The sequence below is a fragment of the Microtus pennsylvanicus genome, chromosome 22 (genome assembly GCF_037038515.1).
Source record: "Microtus pennsylvanicus isolate mMicPen1 chromosome 22, mMicPen1.hap1, whole genome shotgun sequence".
Classification (NCBI taxonomy): Eukaryota; Metazoa; Chordata; class Mammalia; order Rodentia; family Cricetidae; genus Microtus; species Microtus pennsylvanicus.
Window position 1 is genome coordinate 4,288,667 of NC_134600.1, and position 14,618 is coordinate 4,303,284.

General features: G+C 43.9%; 1 protein-coding gene across 1 annotated transcript in view; it reads left to right on the forward strand.

The window, feature by feature from the left end:
- Positions 1-975: 975 nt before the first annotated feature.
- The window catches only part of Pgap1 (post-GPI attachment to proteins inositol deacylase 1), a 64,102-nt gene continuing 50,459 nt past the window's right edge, over positions 976-14,618 (forward strand). The window contains exons 1-4 of the mRNA XM_075956390.1: positions 976-1,281; positions 7,595-7,748; positions 9,526-9,701; positions 14,271-14,442. Coding sequence (XP_075812505.1) covers positions 1,135-1,281; positions 7,595-7,748; positions 9,526-9,701; positions 14,271-14,442 — 649 coding nt within the window. The 5' untranslated portion in view covers positions 976-1,134. The remainder of the gene's footprint in view (positions 1,282-7,594; positions 7,749-9,525; positions 9,702-14,270; positions 14,443-14,618) is intronic.

Sequence of the window (14,618 nt, forward strand, 5' to 3'; positions counted from 1 at the left end):
AAAATTATTCTAAAATCCTGAAGTTAGCAACACACACACACACACACAGAGAGAGAGAGAGAGAGAGAGAGAGAGAGAGAGAGAGAGAGAGAGAGAGAGAGAGAGAGAGAGAGAGCGTTTTGAAGCTGTTATAGGTATTGCAAACGGGTTTGTCCTGCCTTAAAAAAAAAAAAACCCTTTGTGTAAAGACAAAGTGAAATCCTTTTAAATGAAAGCTTGGACAAAATCGCCTTCTAACGCCAATATTGAACCGATCCCCCAGAGACATGGAGGATCCAGAGAGCACCAGTTAGTGTCAACCTCGTCCAGCGTAAACCAACTGGGACGTCCATGCTGGTGGGCATTTTCGTAGTGTCTTTTAAAGACCACCCCTCACGTGACTTAGACTTCCACCAAGAACAGGGTTTCCTCTGGGTCTTGTTTTAATGAGCCGGTGCTTTCAAGTGTTATTACCTACATAGGGCCCCAAGTTGGTGGTCTAAAAGGCCGGGTGAAAGCGATTTGTCTCCTCCGGAGTCAAGCTAACTGGTCCAAGAAGGCTTGGGATGAAACAGCGGAGACCCGAGGCGGTTCGAAATCGATCAGGAAACGATTTTTTTGAACTGTTGCAGGGAATGGTGTCTGTGATGTGACAGCCACTGGACACGCTTTTAATGTGCTGCCCGCCTCCCTTGGCCAGTCAATACTGGATCATAAACATTCTCTGCACTCCGGGGCGTTATCCTTGGCCCTGGCCAAAGCCTTTGGTACCCACCCGGCCCATCCCCGCCTCCTGCCTCTGAGATCCCGCGCTCCCATCCCTCCTCCCTTCCTCCCCACCCCATTTCCCTTTTTCCTCGCCCCCTCCCGTTTCTCTCCACGCCCTCCAGCCCAGCCCACTCCGGTTTCCCACTCCATCTCCCCGGGGCGCACGTTCGCGTTCCCGCTGCAAACGTCTCCTCCGTGGGCGGCGCCGCGGGCTGGCTGTGCGCAGGCGCGCTGAGCGGGGCGGGCGAAGGGGAGGGGCTGCTGGCGGTCTCCGCGCACGCGCGCGCGCGACTGCTCTGCTGGGCACGGCTTGGCACGGGCGGCTTTTCCCTGGCTCGGTCTGGGCGGCTGGGCTTGGACGGCCGTGGAGAGGCGCTCAGCAGCACCATGTTCCTGCACTCAGTCAGCCTCTGGAACCTGGCGTTCTATGCCTTCATGGTGGCTCTGGCCACCCTGGGGGTGTGGGATGTCTTCTTCGACTTCGAGGAGAACAAGTGTAGCATGAGCTACATGTTTGAGTACCCCGAGTACCAGGTACGGCCCTCCCTCACCTGCTCCTCGCCCGCTCCCCTCGGGCTCAGCCCGAACGATCCCGGGTCGGAGCCCTCCGGGACTTGCAGCCAGTCTCCTGCCTCGTGCCGGGTAGGGCATCCTGTGCTCGCCTCCTGGGCCCCTCGCCCCCCCCCCATTCCTGCGCTCCCAGACCCGGGACCCCGACTTCTGACCCGCTGGACTGTGCATCTCTCTCATCCCCGGAGAGCCACCCCCGGTCCCTGTCCCTAAACTAATCCTCCTCCGACACTCCTTTGCTTGCATGGAGATGAATTCTCTTCACGCCCAGTGATGGACATGTCAGATTTCGCTTTTCTGGAAAGAAACCCCGCGTCTGCAGAGTTGCCAGGGCAGATCTAAAAAGAGGCTCCAGGGTTTTATCTCTAGGTGAAGTGAAAGGCTGCCCTGGTGAATAATTAAACTGGATCCTGTTTAGTTCCCTCCTGTGGAGATTTCTGCGGATCCACCTGTTCTGTAGGTTCCGAGTCCGTGGGTGTGTGTACCTGTGTTTTCGCAAGCCTCTGAACAGCCGGTGACTTGCACTATTAAGATACCTGTTACAATCAGTTGCATGCGCACTCAATTTCGTGCTATTATTTTGTTTTCTCGCTGGGTTTAACAGGCGCTGCCACCCCTCTCACCGCCCCCACCTCCTCCGTTTCAATTTGAATGCTTTCAATTAATGGCTTCATTTGTTCAGCGTAGTAGAATCTAGGATTTCATTCATGACCAGCTGTAGAAAGAGATGATGACAGATTACACAGCTGTTCGGGGGAAATTTCCCTCCGATGATATTTTTGTTAGGATTTCTAAACGAATCTCTTAATTTTGAAACATCTATTATAACTCCTATAAAATATACACAATAGGTTTTGATAACGTGCGTTCTTAGTATACTTCTAAGATCACTGAAGATTTTCCTGTAGGATGAAGAATGAACGTCAGGATTGCTCCCGTGTTTAGGTCCTTATAGAGGGGGCCTGTTTGGTTGCCTCTCTTACTTGCATTTAGAAGGTGAGGTTTAAATTGGTGGGGATCATGCTTTTCCATGGATATTTTGTAGGGCCAGCGTTCTTACCTTGATTTTGCATCTGTGGCTATGAGGGAATGGGAACATTGGATTTCAGATGCTCTTGGAGATTTTAACAAGTTAATGCTAATTCCAAAGCCAATGAACTGACGTGATGTTGGTTTCTGTGCGTTCGCCTCTTAGTAGTTAAATATATGAACTTTAGTTTTCTTAAACTGGAAGTAGATTTTATTATAATTTCATTTTATTGCCTAGCCTTTCATAATTGGGAAGCTCTCAGTGGATTGAAGTAGGCCACTTTGGTTTAGTCCTGTATTAAACACAGATTTTGGTTAAAAGGCTATCATTTTGGAACAATCACTTCCATTTATTATCGACTCTATTTTAATATTTTCAGTAGTAGGAGCGCCTTCCTTCCTGCTGGGCGCAAAGCATATGGAGCTCACAGATGTATTGCTTGCCTCGTGGAATTGACTAGAAAGAGAAAATTAGTGTCTCTCACACACAAGAGCTGTTGGGCTTTGGGTTGAGTAGTGAGTATTTAGTTCTTTTGGTTCGATTGCCTTTTCCGAGTCTGACACATTGATTTCTGAGTATAGTAATCCCAGTGGTAGAAGTTTTGGCAACATATTTTTAGCAGATGATTGTGGTTTTTTTTTCCTTTTGCTTTGAATGAGTCGGGTTATTTCACAAAACAGAATTAAGAATTACCTATAGAAATGAGCCCTTTGGCATAAATAATGAGACTTTTAAGGTAACCGAGCTCATTCGGTTAACAGCCAAATGGTTTTCATAGGAGTAAAAAGGTTCCAAGTATAGTTTATGTATCGCCAGTCGTTTATGTATTGCGGATAGTTTATATATCGGCCGTGGTTGGTAGATCGCCTTTTAAAGTAGCGTTTTCTGCACCATTCTAATTGTTCACGGTTGGTGTCCCTCGGTGGGCATGTCCTGCTCATTGCGTTTTCGTCTTCCTTGAGGCCTTTTTTGTCGTCTTTTAAAAACATTGCTCATTTGTACCTTTCTTCGTCATCGGAAAATGATCAATGGCATTCCTTCTTCAAGTGAGAGAGGAATTTGGAACTCTGCAAAAATGAACTTTCCAGTTTAACGTTGTTGATTATCTATACAGAGAAACTCTGTCTCAAAAAAGAAAAAAAATGGTTTATTTTCTTTCCTGGTCCCTTGCCTGTAATTTCCTGGATGCTCTGATTTGGAGTTAATTGATTGTTTCTCGGTCAGAGCTTGAGTCTGTCACGTCACTCAAAGCTTCCTGCCTTATAATACCAGTAGGGCCACACTGTTGCCTGGCCGCACGTAATTTTAGACTAGCGGTAGAATTTGAGAAGAAACAGCCGAGTTCTTTTTCTCTCGTGTGGATGTGGCCTAATGATGGCGCTCTGAAAGGAAATGCAGATGTGGAAAACATCACGTTCTAAAATAAAGCGTGCTGGTGTTTATTTAGACGACAGTCATTTATTGAATGCCTGGGTATACTTGGCATGAGGGAATTAGTGATAAAAGCCCCTATCCCTGTCATGTTTATATTTTAACAAAAAGAGAGATAAGAATCTAAAAACCAGTTATCATATAATAAAGCAAGAGTCTATGTACGAGACTGTTTGGAGAAGAGAGAATATCCTTGTTTGTACTGGGTTTTCGAGGCTTTGGAAAGATGAGAATTGAGGGGCTGAAGAGATGGCCCAGAGGCTAAGCACTTGTGGCTGTTGCCGAGGACTCGGGAGCAGTTCCCAGAACCCACATGGTGTCTTACAACCGTACTCATCTCCAGTTCCTGGGGATGCAGCACCCTCTTCTGGCACCATGGTACCATGCAGGCAAAACATAAAATATAAAAACTAAATGAATTGGTGGCAGGGTGTGAATTTGGACATATAGGTCATTTGGTTAGGATATAGAGGAAGGCAGGCATCAGAACATATTATCCTGTCAACATTTATAATAATAATATATAATATAATGATTTCGAAGGGAGAAAATAATCTATAAACATATTCACCTGTATGTGTCCAAAATACTTGGCAGCACACGTAAGTTGATTGACGTTGGTTGTCGTCTGGGATGGAGGAACTGGATAGCCGAAGGACATTGGGTAAGAGACATGCTTTTTAACGCATTTCCTTTCAAAATTGAAAAAAAAAATCAAATATATTAAGCCCAAATTTTAAAACATGGCCTGTGTAAGTTATAAGAATGAGGCAGATGTTGGAATCCAGTTTTAAAAGCTCCCTCCTCTGAAGGATTTATGTTTTGTGTGTACAGTATGGAAACACATGGGGTATGTGTTTGATCAAGAAATTTTGGTAGCAGTGTGGACTGGATTGGAGCGCAGAGATTCTGACGAGAAGAAAGGCCTGTCTGAAAGGTTACATTATGTGTAGGTGTTTTTGCCCATTCTATATCAAACAGGAGTCCCTGGCACTGCTCTTAGGAGTAGCCAAGGGCTTAGGAAGAGCTTCAAAGTTGCATTCATTTTGATACATACTTTTTCCTTTTTGGTTATATCATGACTATCAAACTTTTATCATTCTTCTTTACAGATGAAAGATAGGTGCATACACACACACACGCACACACACACACACGCACACACGCATACACACACACTATAAAACAAGGCCTCTGCCTCCGTAAGGCAGCATCCTTCAGCAGGTGAGGGGTTGTTAGGACGCTTGTCTTTTGGAAGGGGTGTAAGTTGGTGATGCGGACAGTTGAGGGGCAGTCAAGGCATGGCAGATGGCAGGGTCGGCACCGTGGATGAAATATGTCCCGTGAAGGTCGCTGATCTTCATTAAAGGGCCCTTGTGGGTGAGAGTCTGATTGTTTCAAACTATCCGTATAGGATAATGTATCTTGGAGCCATTTAGCAGGTTTCTCTATGCCTCCTTTTTCTCCCCTGCGTCCCTCCTGTGGGTTCACACGTCACCAGGCGTTTTAGCTGCCTTTTGTCTTCTGGACACTCTGTTCTGCCTGCTGTCATTTTGCCATTTGCCTACCGTTCTTGCCTCCCTTTCTGCCCTGCACTATTGACTCTCCATCTCCCTACCTTTCCCCCACCTGTATGTTTTTAATATATATAAAGTTAATTTTTCATGCTATTAATATTTTATAACAAAATTGCCCTCAAAATAATATGCTATGAAATATGCCAATATGTTGTTTTCCCTGCTTTTCATCTTTAATGGTTTTTTTAGATATATTTGGTAGTTTCTTGCTTTCTGAATTAATATTCAGCTTAACTCAAACTTTGTCTACTAAACTAGAAAGTCACGATCCTATTATGCATGTGGCATTGCATCAAATCGTGTCCTTGTTTGGGAGCAGTTCAGGAGTTATTTCTTTATTCTGTTAATATTTTCTTTTTGCTTGGTTTGGACTCCAGTAAATAAGATATTGCATCGTTTCGTTTTTACTTGCACTCTGCATAAATTATTGGAACTAATTTGACTTCGAGTACCAGTGTGCTTGTACAGCAGACAGCGCTGGTTTTTCTGGTTTTTGGTGTATTGGAGAGGGTAATTGGAAGTGCTCATCCCTTAAATAATAGGTACATAGCAGTCCTGTAGATGCCCCTGGAGTGTGGTTGGTCCAGATTATGGTAATATCCTTAAAGGAATAGTCTGGAATCTACACAAATGATTAGATTTTTTTTTAGAATTTTTCAGCAGTATTAACATTTACAGGTTTTAAAATTTTTATGGTAAAATATTTCATCAAGTACGTATATGTTTGACATTGCTAGATTATTAATGTATTGATACTGCTTAAATCTATGATTCAGTATAATTGTTATTTTTGAAAGTGGCACCCTTTTTTAAACTTTATTTTCATTGTACGTGCACTGGTGTTTTGCCTGCATGTCTGTGTGAGGATGACAGATCGCCTGGAGCTGTAGTTACAGACAGTTAGCAAGCTGCCATGTGGGTGCTGGGAATTGATCCTGGGTCTGCTGGAAGAGCAGTCAGTGCTCTTAACCGCGGAGCCATCTCTACAGTGCCCAATGACTTGTTGTTAATAATTTCTGTTATTAAAAAGAGAAAGAAAGGAAACACCAGGTAGGATGATGTACGCCTGTCATTCCCAACAGTCGCCAGGGAACATGGGGTGGCACAGTAGCGAGTCAAGACAGCTGAGCCTACATAGTGAGAACGGGCCTCAAAGGGTGGGGGCGGAGCAGAAGAGCTTACACTTTGTACATCTTTGATGGATCCTGGCCTTTGGGGAGGATATATGTTATACTGGAAAGAATTCTGTATACAACTTTAGGATTTGCCAAAGTAGCTTAAGACTTGCTCACAGTCTGGGTGCTGGCCCCTGGTGTGGAAGAGCTGCCAATTCAATGGTAAGAAGAATGTTCATCTCTTGATTGTCAAGTTCAGGTAATTTTGTTATTTTGTTAAACCATCATAGTTAAAGCACCGAGAGCTCAGAAGGTTTTATTGTCAAGCCAACTTTCTGGGGCTGTGGAATTAGTTTCGCAGAGGAAGGGCTTGCCTAGCCATCGTGAGGAAGGCTGGAGCTCATCCACAGAGCACAGGTACATAGCTGGACAGGGTAGTCTGTGTTTGTAATCCCAGCGCTGGGGAAGCAGAGGAAGGCCAGGCAGTCTAGCTGAATCTGCGACCTCCAGGTTCAGGTGGAGAACAGTTGAGGAAGATACCCACTGTTGGCTTCCGGCTTCCACATGCACATACACACATCTGTATATGCCTGTGCACACACGTGAACACATGTGCGTGCTCACACACACAAATGAATGTATGTGTGCACACACCACAGCTGCAGTACGTAGGGGGGCCTGAATAAAAAGGAGATACTTTAGAAAGGAGTATAAAATTACAAAAAGAATTGATTTGGTTGTGGAAAGCGTTTACCATCGTTTCAAAGTGTAATTGATAACTGACTAAATGAAATGCATTCCGGTTATGCTTATGTGAAACTTTCTGACGTGTACCAGTGACATACAGCTGTTGTCAGGCACTGTTTAGACTATTGAGCATGCGCTAGAATCTCAACTATATGTGTTTGAAGTTTACACCATTCAAGATCCACATAATATAAGAGTAATCTCCTGCTCGAAACACGGCAAGGAGAACTTGTTTTGTGCCTCAAGTGTGGTTAATATCGTTGGTGATCTTTTTCTGTTGCACGATTTCAAAGTTCTTTAGTTTACGTTTGCGTTGAATCTGAGCTGTATTAACAAAAGTGATTAAAGTGGACTTATTTATTACTTCCTTTCTGTAGAAAATCGAACTCCCGAAGAAGCTGACAAAACGCTATCCATCCTACGAGCTCTATCTGTATGGAGAAGGGTCTTATGCCGACGAGCACAGAGCTCTCCCTTTGACAGGAATTCCTGTTCTCTTCCTTCCTGGTAACGCCGGCAGCTACAAGCAAGGTAGGTGCTGGAAGAGCAGAGTTAACGCTGTGAAATTCAGACTTTGGAGGGTGTGTGTGCTGCATGAAGCGAGCAGGGATAGATAAAAAGCGTGTCCCGCTACCTCCTGGGAGAGCCACGGGAATGCCACCTCCTTCACAGGAAAACACACAGTGAAATACAAGGAAAAGACGAGATGAAGACTATTTAGGATAAGAAGAGGCAGATGCCCAGGGTAGGGGGAATAGATTAGCCAGGTATTCAGGACAAGCAGAAGGAAAGGCTGGCATTGGAAAATAAGTTAGACAGAGAGAGTGGAATCCGAAGCTTCAACAGGGAAAATAGTACCTTACGTTGTGCTGAATGGGACTAGATCAGTGTCTTTCCCTGGGTGGAGCCTGTCGCAGTGTGGAGGGGTTACAGAATGGCGGGGAGAAAGAAGTGATGTGTTCAGGCTCCAAACTCAGCGTTTGGAATGTCAGGAGTTTCTGGCCTAACAGGCAGACATCCCAATCTGTAAGTCATTACACACAGAATCTCTGTGTTGGTTCTTACAAACATTCTAGGAATTGTTAAGTAATGAACCCACAATTGTTTCAGCATGTATGGTGATTCCTTATGTTTCTTTTTGATTTTCATATACAAAACACTTGTGGCATGTTGGTCCTGAGCCAGGGAGTATTCTAGGTATTGATGGTCCCGAGTAGAACAAGACAGCAAGTCCCTCCCTCATCAAGCACATGTTCTTAAGGGAAGACAGCCACCAGTGGAGGTTTCAGTAATATTAAAAGCTACAAGAAATATATCCGTAAATCACTGAAGGGGGCAGACGGTATTTAATAGGAAAGAGACCTGTTGAGATGAGGGGGTCAGGAAAGGCCATGGCCGGGAGGTGGTGTTTGAGGGGAGCTTGAGCAGTACAGTTTGGGGACGTTCCTGATGCAAGACTATATCCGGTGCCCTGAGGACCATAGGTCACAGGACTAGAGAAAAATGAGACGAGAATGGAGAGGTCGCTATGACCTATAGATAAGATCTGGAAAGACTGAATGTTTATTTGAGAGGGATGTGAAACATGGGTGCTTTGGGTAAGAAATGATATAATCTGATTTTTGTTGCTAGCTGTCACGCTTGAAATGATACACTTTCAGTTATTACAGGGTGAACTTACAGAGAACTGAAGCCTCAGTGAAGAAGTAGAAAGTTGCCAGCACCCTGCCAACCCTGTGTGTTCCTTCATGACTAAAGCTTTCCCCCTTACACACACACACACACACACACACACACACACACACACACACACGTACATTTCCACAATCCTGGTTTTAAGGTAGCATTTTCATAAACTTTCTTTATAGTCTTAATCCCTAAGTGTGAATCCCTAGTATACTCTTTTTATTGGTTTTTAATCTTTATAATATATAGTCTGAGCTATTGAGGGGCTTTAAATAAATAACCCTATCATGAATAGAAACAACTTACTTCAGTGTGGTACACAGTAACCGTATTACCTTAGAAGCTCAGCTGCTAACTGTTAGCATTTCCTGTATGAAGACCCTGATCTCAGATCCCAGTAAACCCCCCACCCCAGAAGCTCAGCCTTCAATCCCAACAGCGGCAGGCAGATCTGAGTTCGAGGCCAGCCTGGTCTACAGAGCGAGTTCTGGGACAGTCAGGGCTACACTGAAAAACCCTGTCTCAGAGACAAAAAAACAACAAAGCAAAACAAAGCCTTTCAGAACAAAGTGGGAAAGGATTCTGGGGTGTCTTGTACAGTGAGCTCTCCTCTCCTCTCCAGTCCGCTCCATCGGCTCCATCGCGCTGAGAAAAGCGGAGGACATTGACTTCAAGTACCACTTTGACTTCTTCAGTGTGAACTTCAACGAGGAACTGGTGGCCCTGTACGGCGGGAGTCTTCGGAAGCAGACCAAGTTCGTGCACCAATGCATCAAAACAATTCTCAAACTGTACAAGGTAGGCAATAAAGATGCAGATCATCAGTGTAACCTATCAACAGTGTCGTCTTCTTTTAGGGATTGATTTTAAATAGTATATTTGTTTATATTGTGGAAGTTGAAGCAATACAAAAACGGCAGTACTTTTTTTTTTTTTAAAGTGGCATCTTCAATCCAGTGCTACTTTAAAGATCTAAGTTGAATTTACAGTTTCCTGGTCCATCGAGAGATAAGGTGGAGGGCCAGTGAGGTGACGTAGGGGGTAAAGGCACCGGTGTCCAGCATGATGGCCTCTCTTCAGTCCCTGGAGCCCACATGTTTGAAGAAGAGAAACTGCCCCCCCCCCCACATTGTCCCCTGAGTCACATGCGTGCTCATACCACACAATCAAAAACTAGAATGACTAAATTACCATCTGTTCAATACATTTTAGGGAAAGGCATTTCATCGGGGATCAGTGTAGACGCTCTAGAGACTTTGATTTTCATCCTCAGGTCCTGTCCCCACAAGAAAGACATTTCATAATTGCAAAAGGGTCGATGTATCCAGGAAACAAAGCAATCATTTGTGTGCCTCTAATCCTTCCAGATTCACAAAGCCAAATCCAGTAGAACCAAGGAAAGATATTATCATTGTTAGCACAATTAGTACGAATGATTTCACTACGAATCCGCCCAATTTTCTGATAGAAGAGTTCCGTAAAATTCTGGATTTGAACACCCTTCACCACCTCTGCTGTATGTTTATTAGTAATAATAGAGTGCTGTGCTCAACAACTATAGAAACATTCTCTTTCAGTGCACAGTGACCATGTACTAAGGTGTCCTCTGTGCCAGGCCATATATGGGTCACGGGTATTAATAATCCTCAAAGTGCTAAAACTATGCAATGCCATATATTTTCTGAAAATAGCAAAGTTAAAAGTTAAAAAAAAATGCCTAAAAAAATTCTTCTAGCCAGGTGATGGCACACAACTTTAATCCTAGTACCCAGAAGGCAAAGGCAGGGGGTTCTCTGTGAGTTTGAGGTCGGCCTGGTCTACAAAGCAAGTTCCAGGATAGCCAGGGCTGTTACACAGAGAAACCCTGTCTCGAAAAACCAAATTAAAAAGAAAAAAATTTCTATTACTGCTAGATTACCTAACATTTCAAAAAAAGTAAAATTTGAGGATACTATGTTATAAATTAAAATGAAAATACATATCAGAATTTATAACATTTTATGTGCACAAAATTGTCAAATAATAAAAAAAAGAATTTATGAGATTGGGTAATTGTTAAAAACAAATACTGCTTTTGAATGCTCATAAAGTAAGATTTCAAGTCTGTGACTGAAGGCTGCAGGCTTTGTAAGCCAGAGGGAAAAGAAAGTTACCAAAGCAGGTAGAGTAAGGAGTCATGATGAAAGTGAAAATTAAAGAAATATAAAACAGGGCTGGAGAGATGGCTTAGTGGTTAAAGAGCATGGCCTGTTCTTCCAGAGGTCCTAAATTGAATTCCCAGCAACCACATGGGATTACATACAACTGTCTGTAATGAGGTCTGGTGCCCTCTTCTGGCGTGCAGGCAGACATGCAGACAGAATAAACAAATAAAGGTAACCGTCTCAAATATATAAAACAGCAGAAAAACTCACTTCTGCCAATGGTTGATTCTTAAGAAAGATCAACTGCTTGGTAAATTTTGGCTAGACTGACTTGAAAAATGAGAAAAAGTAATGCTATCAGGAACTAGTGACGGCGTGTTTCTACACAGTCTACCCCAGCAAATAGGACAGTGAAGGAACAGGCACACTTTGATGCCTATACATAACATAAATTAAAAAGCTGACATAAGAAGAAACAGAAAGTCTGGTTAGCCCTGTATCTGTCAGGGGTGTGTGTGTAATGGAAAATCTTGCCACTAAGAAAAACCTAGGGCAAAATGACTTTCAGTGAAATTCTAGTCCTTATTTAAGATACAACAGTTATTGATCTCAAAACAACAGCAAAATCAGCTTTCAGAAGAATAGAGGAAGAAACAGACTCATTGGACGGATAAAGTACAGGTACGGAAAGACTATTCTGGGCAGAGAAAACCTCATTAATCAGAAGAGTCTAAGTAGATACAGCCATGTAGAAAACAGAAATGCGGCTGGGGTGGTTGGGGAGATTGTAAAGACACAGAGACAATTTTAATGTTTTCCCCCCTTTTATCTAGGGTGGTAAGGAAAACCACTGGGCAGTGACACGTTCTTACTTCAATTTTAGTAGGATGATTTCATTCTGGTTATTTTCGAGGATAAACTGGAGGGGCATAAGGTGGAGACAGGGAGACCAGAGAGAAGCCTGTTGCAGTCTCTCAGACAAGAGCTAATAGGGCTTTAGGTTAGGTTGGTAGCAACTGAAGTCCTGGGGTACTAGTATCGGGGCAGAGGCAGCAAACTTAGCTTGGCAGATTGCAGGTTAAAGTTCCATAGAAAGGAGAAACAAGAGTTAATGATTCCAAGTTTTTTGTTTGGCTAACTGGAGGGATTGAATTGCCTTGGACAGGAAGGAGGAAAAGGCTTGGGGGTGATAAAAGTCCAATTTAAGACAGACTGAGTGTGAGATCCATGAGAATATTCCCAGTACAGCAATTACACAAGAAGAGTTCGAGGCAAGGACTCCAGCAGAGAGATCCAGTGGAGATTAGTTGGTGGGTGGTTAACTGTAGGTAGATGTATTTACAGCCAGGGGAGTAGATGAGGTTAGTGTGGCCAATATTAGAGAGTGTGTGTGTGTGTGTGTGTGTGTGTGTGCGCGCGTGCCAGAGAGATCAAAGAACCAATCACAGGCCATTAAGGGGTCAGGAAAGTGAAGGGGCGCAGCACTAAAGACTAAAAGTGATCACCGGTGGACAAGAGAACAAGAAGTCTGGGTGCAGAGGGGGGTCGGCCCTCACCGTGATGAACGCTGGGATCCCCAAGGCCATCCCCAGGCAGGCTGGCTTGCTAGGGACGTTCACAGGACTCAGCTTGTATCAGACTTAGGGCTGTCACACAGGGAAAGCCCGTGAGGAGAAGCGCAGGGAAGAAATCGGAAGAAAGCAGGTGTGAGCTTCCAGAGGCTCTCCAGGGATGGAGGAGACGGGATGGACACGGACGCATTTGTACTTCGTTCCTCCATCTACAAATTGAGTGAGAAAGGTTACCTTGGAGGGGCGAGGGGCGCAGTTAGAGACGCAGTGCCCCAGAGTTTTATCGGGAGCTAATTCCAAATCTGCTTAACACAGACCAGAATTCTAGCCTGGAAGGCAACAGGTGTTCAGCATAGGCCGTATTGCTTGCATTGTGGGCACTGTGAACTGTCTAAAGAGTGGCAAGAGCCCTCCGAAATATAAGGTCCCAGGCTGCTCTCTGTAGCAGCCTTTCCTTTAGATCATCCTAAGGATAGCAACCCCAGGCCTTCCGGGTCAGCTCTGTTTTGCGCAGCGACCGAAGGAAAGGCACGTGTGGAGGACCAGTGTTGTGGGAGACATTTCTACAGTCTAGTAGGAAGATTAAGGAACGCGGCTGACCCAAGCTTGTTTTTGAGATGGTCCTCGCTATGTGGTTCTGGCTGGCCTCGAACTCACTAAGTTGACCAAGCTGGTCTTGAACTCACAGAGATCCGCTTGCCTCTGCCTCCTGAGTGCTTGAATTAAAGGTGTGCACCACCACACCAGATAAATAAAGATTATTATTGCTTTTTAAAAGTAATTAACTTTTGGTGTGTGGTTATTTTATCTGCTTGTATGTCTGTGTACCGTGTGTGTGCCTGGTGCCTCTGCAGGCCCGAAGAGGGCACTGGGTCCCCTGGGACTAGAATTACAGACTGCTGTCCTCATCCACCATGTGGGTGATGGCAACTGAACCCCAATTCTCTGGAGAACCAGTGAGAGTAACCTCTGACATCCACCGTGCAGGTGATGGCAACTGAACCCCAATCCTCTGAAGAATCAGTGAGAGTAACCTCTGAGACATCTCTCCAGCCCCAACAAAGATTACTTTTGAGGCGATGCTTTTTTTTTAAAGAATTACATAATGTGTGACTAAATGTTTAAGATGCTATCTTATTTTTTAAATGCCAACGCATTGTAGAGAAATGATTTAGAGATCCATATGATGGTAATTGTCTTTTAAAACTATTTCAGTTTTATTTATTTCAAGAATAAGAATATTTGAAGTAAATATATTTACATATATATTATATATAATATAATATTTTATATTAAAAATAATGTGTATTATAAAATAATATTCTATTCTATATTTAATATACTTCAGATTATATGTAACCTAGCAAATGAATACAAATGTGATTCACTAAATCAAGGATTCCAGTTTCAGTTTAGAAAATCATAACCAAAAGTATAACTGTTAAAATTAACACAACCCAAAAGAGGATTTGTTTATTGCTTAGAACTGTGTGCAGACAGATTTTTCTCTCTTTTGAGGGATATTCCCATGGTTTATCGTTGCTATTGTATTGGTCATATGCAAGCAGAAGTACTGAGTAGTTTTCCTATGATACTAAGAATCCTATCATGGTGATTTTTCCCCCTTTCTCCTTTCCTTTCTTTTCAAATAGGGTCAAGAATTCGCTCCCACAAGTGTGACGATAGTTGGTCATTCTATGGGTGGCCTCGTGGCCAGAGCATTGCTTACGCTGAAAAACTTTAAGCCAGATCTGATCAACCTTCTGGTCACCCAGGCCACTCCTCACGTGGCCCCCGTGATGCCCTTAGACCGTTTCATCACGGGTGAGTACGAGCACCTTCAAACTTCCCTCTTCCGTCCGGGTGAGGCTGGTTCCTGAGAGTTTAATCCATGGGTGAGGCTGTCCGGTTACACATCAGCATTCCCGTTCTCAGTGTCGTTCGTCTCTTTCAATCTAGGCTTACTGGGGATGGCACTGACTTCTCTTTCCAGCCGGTTA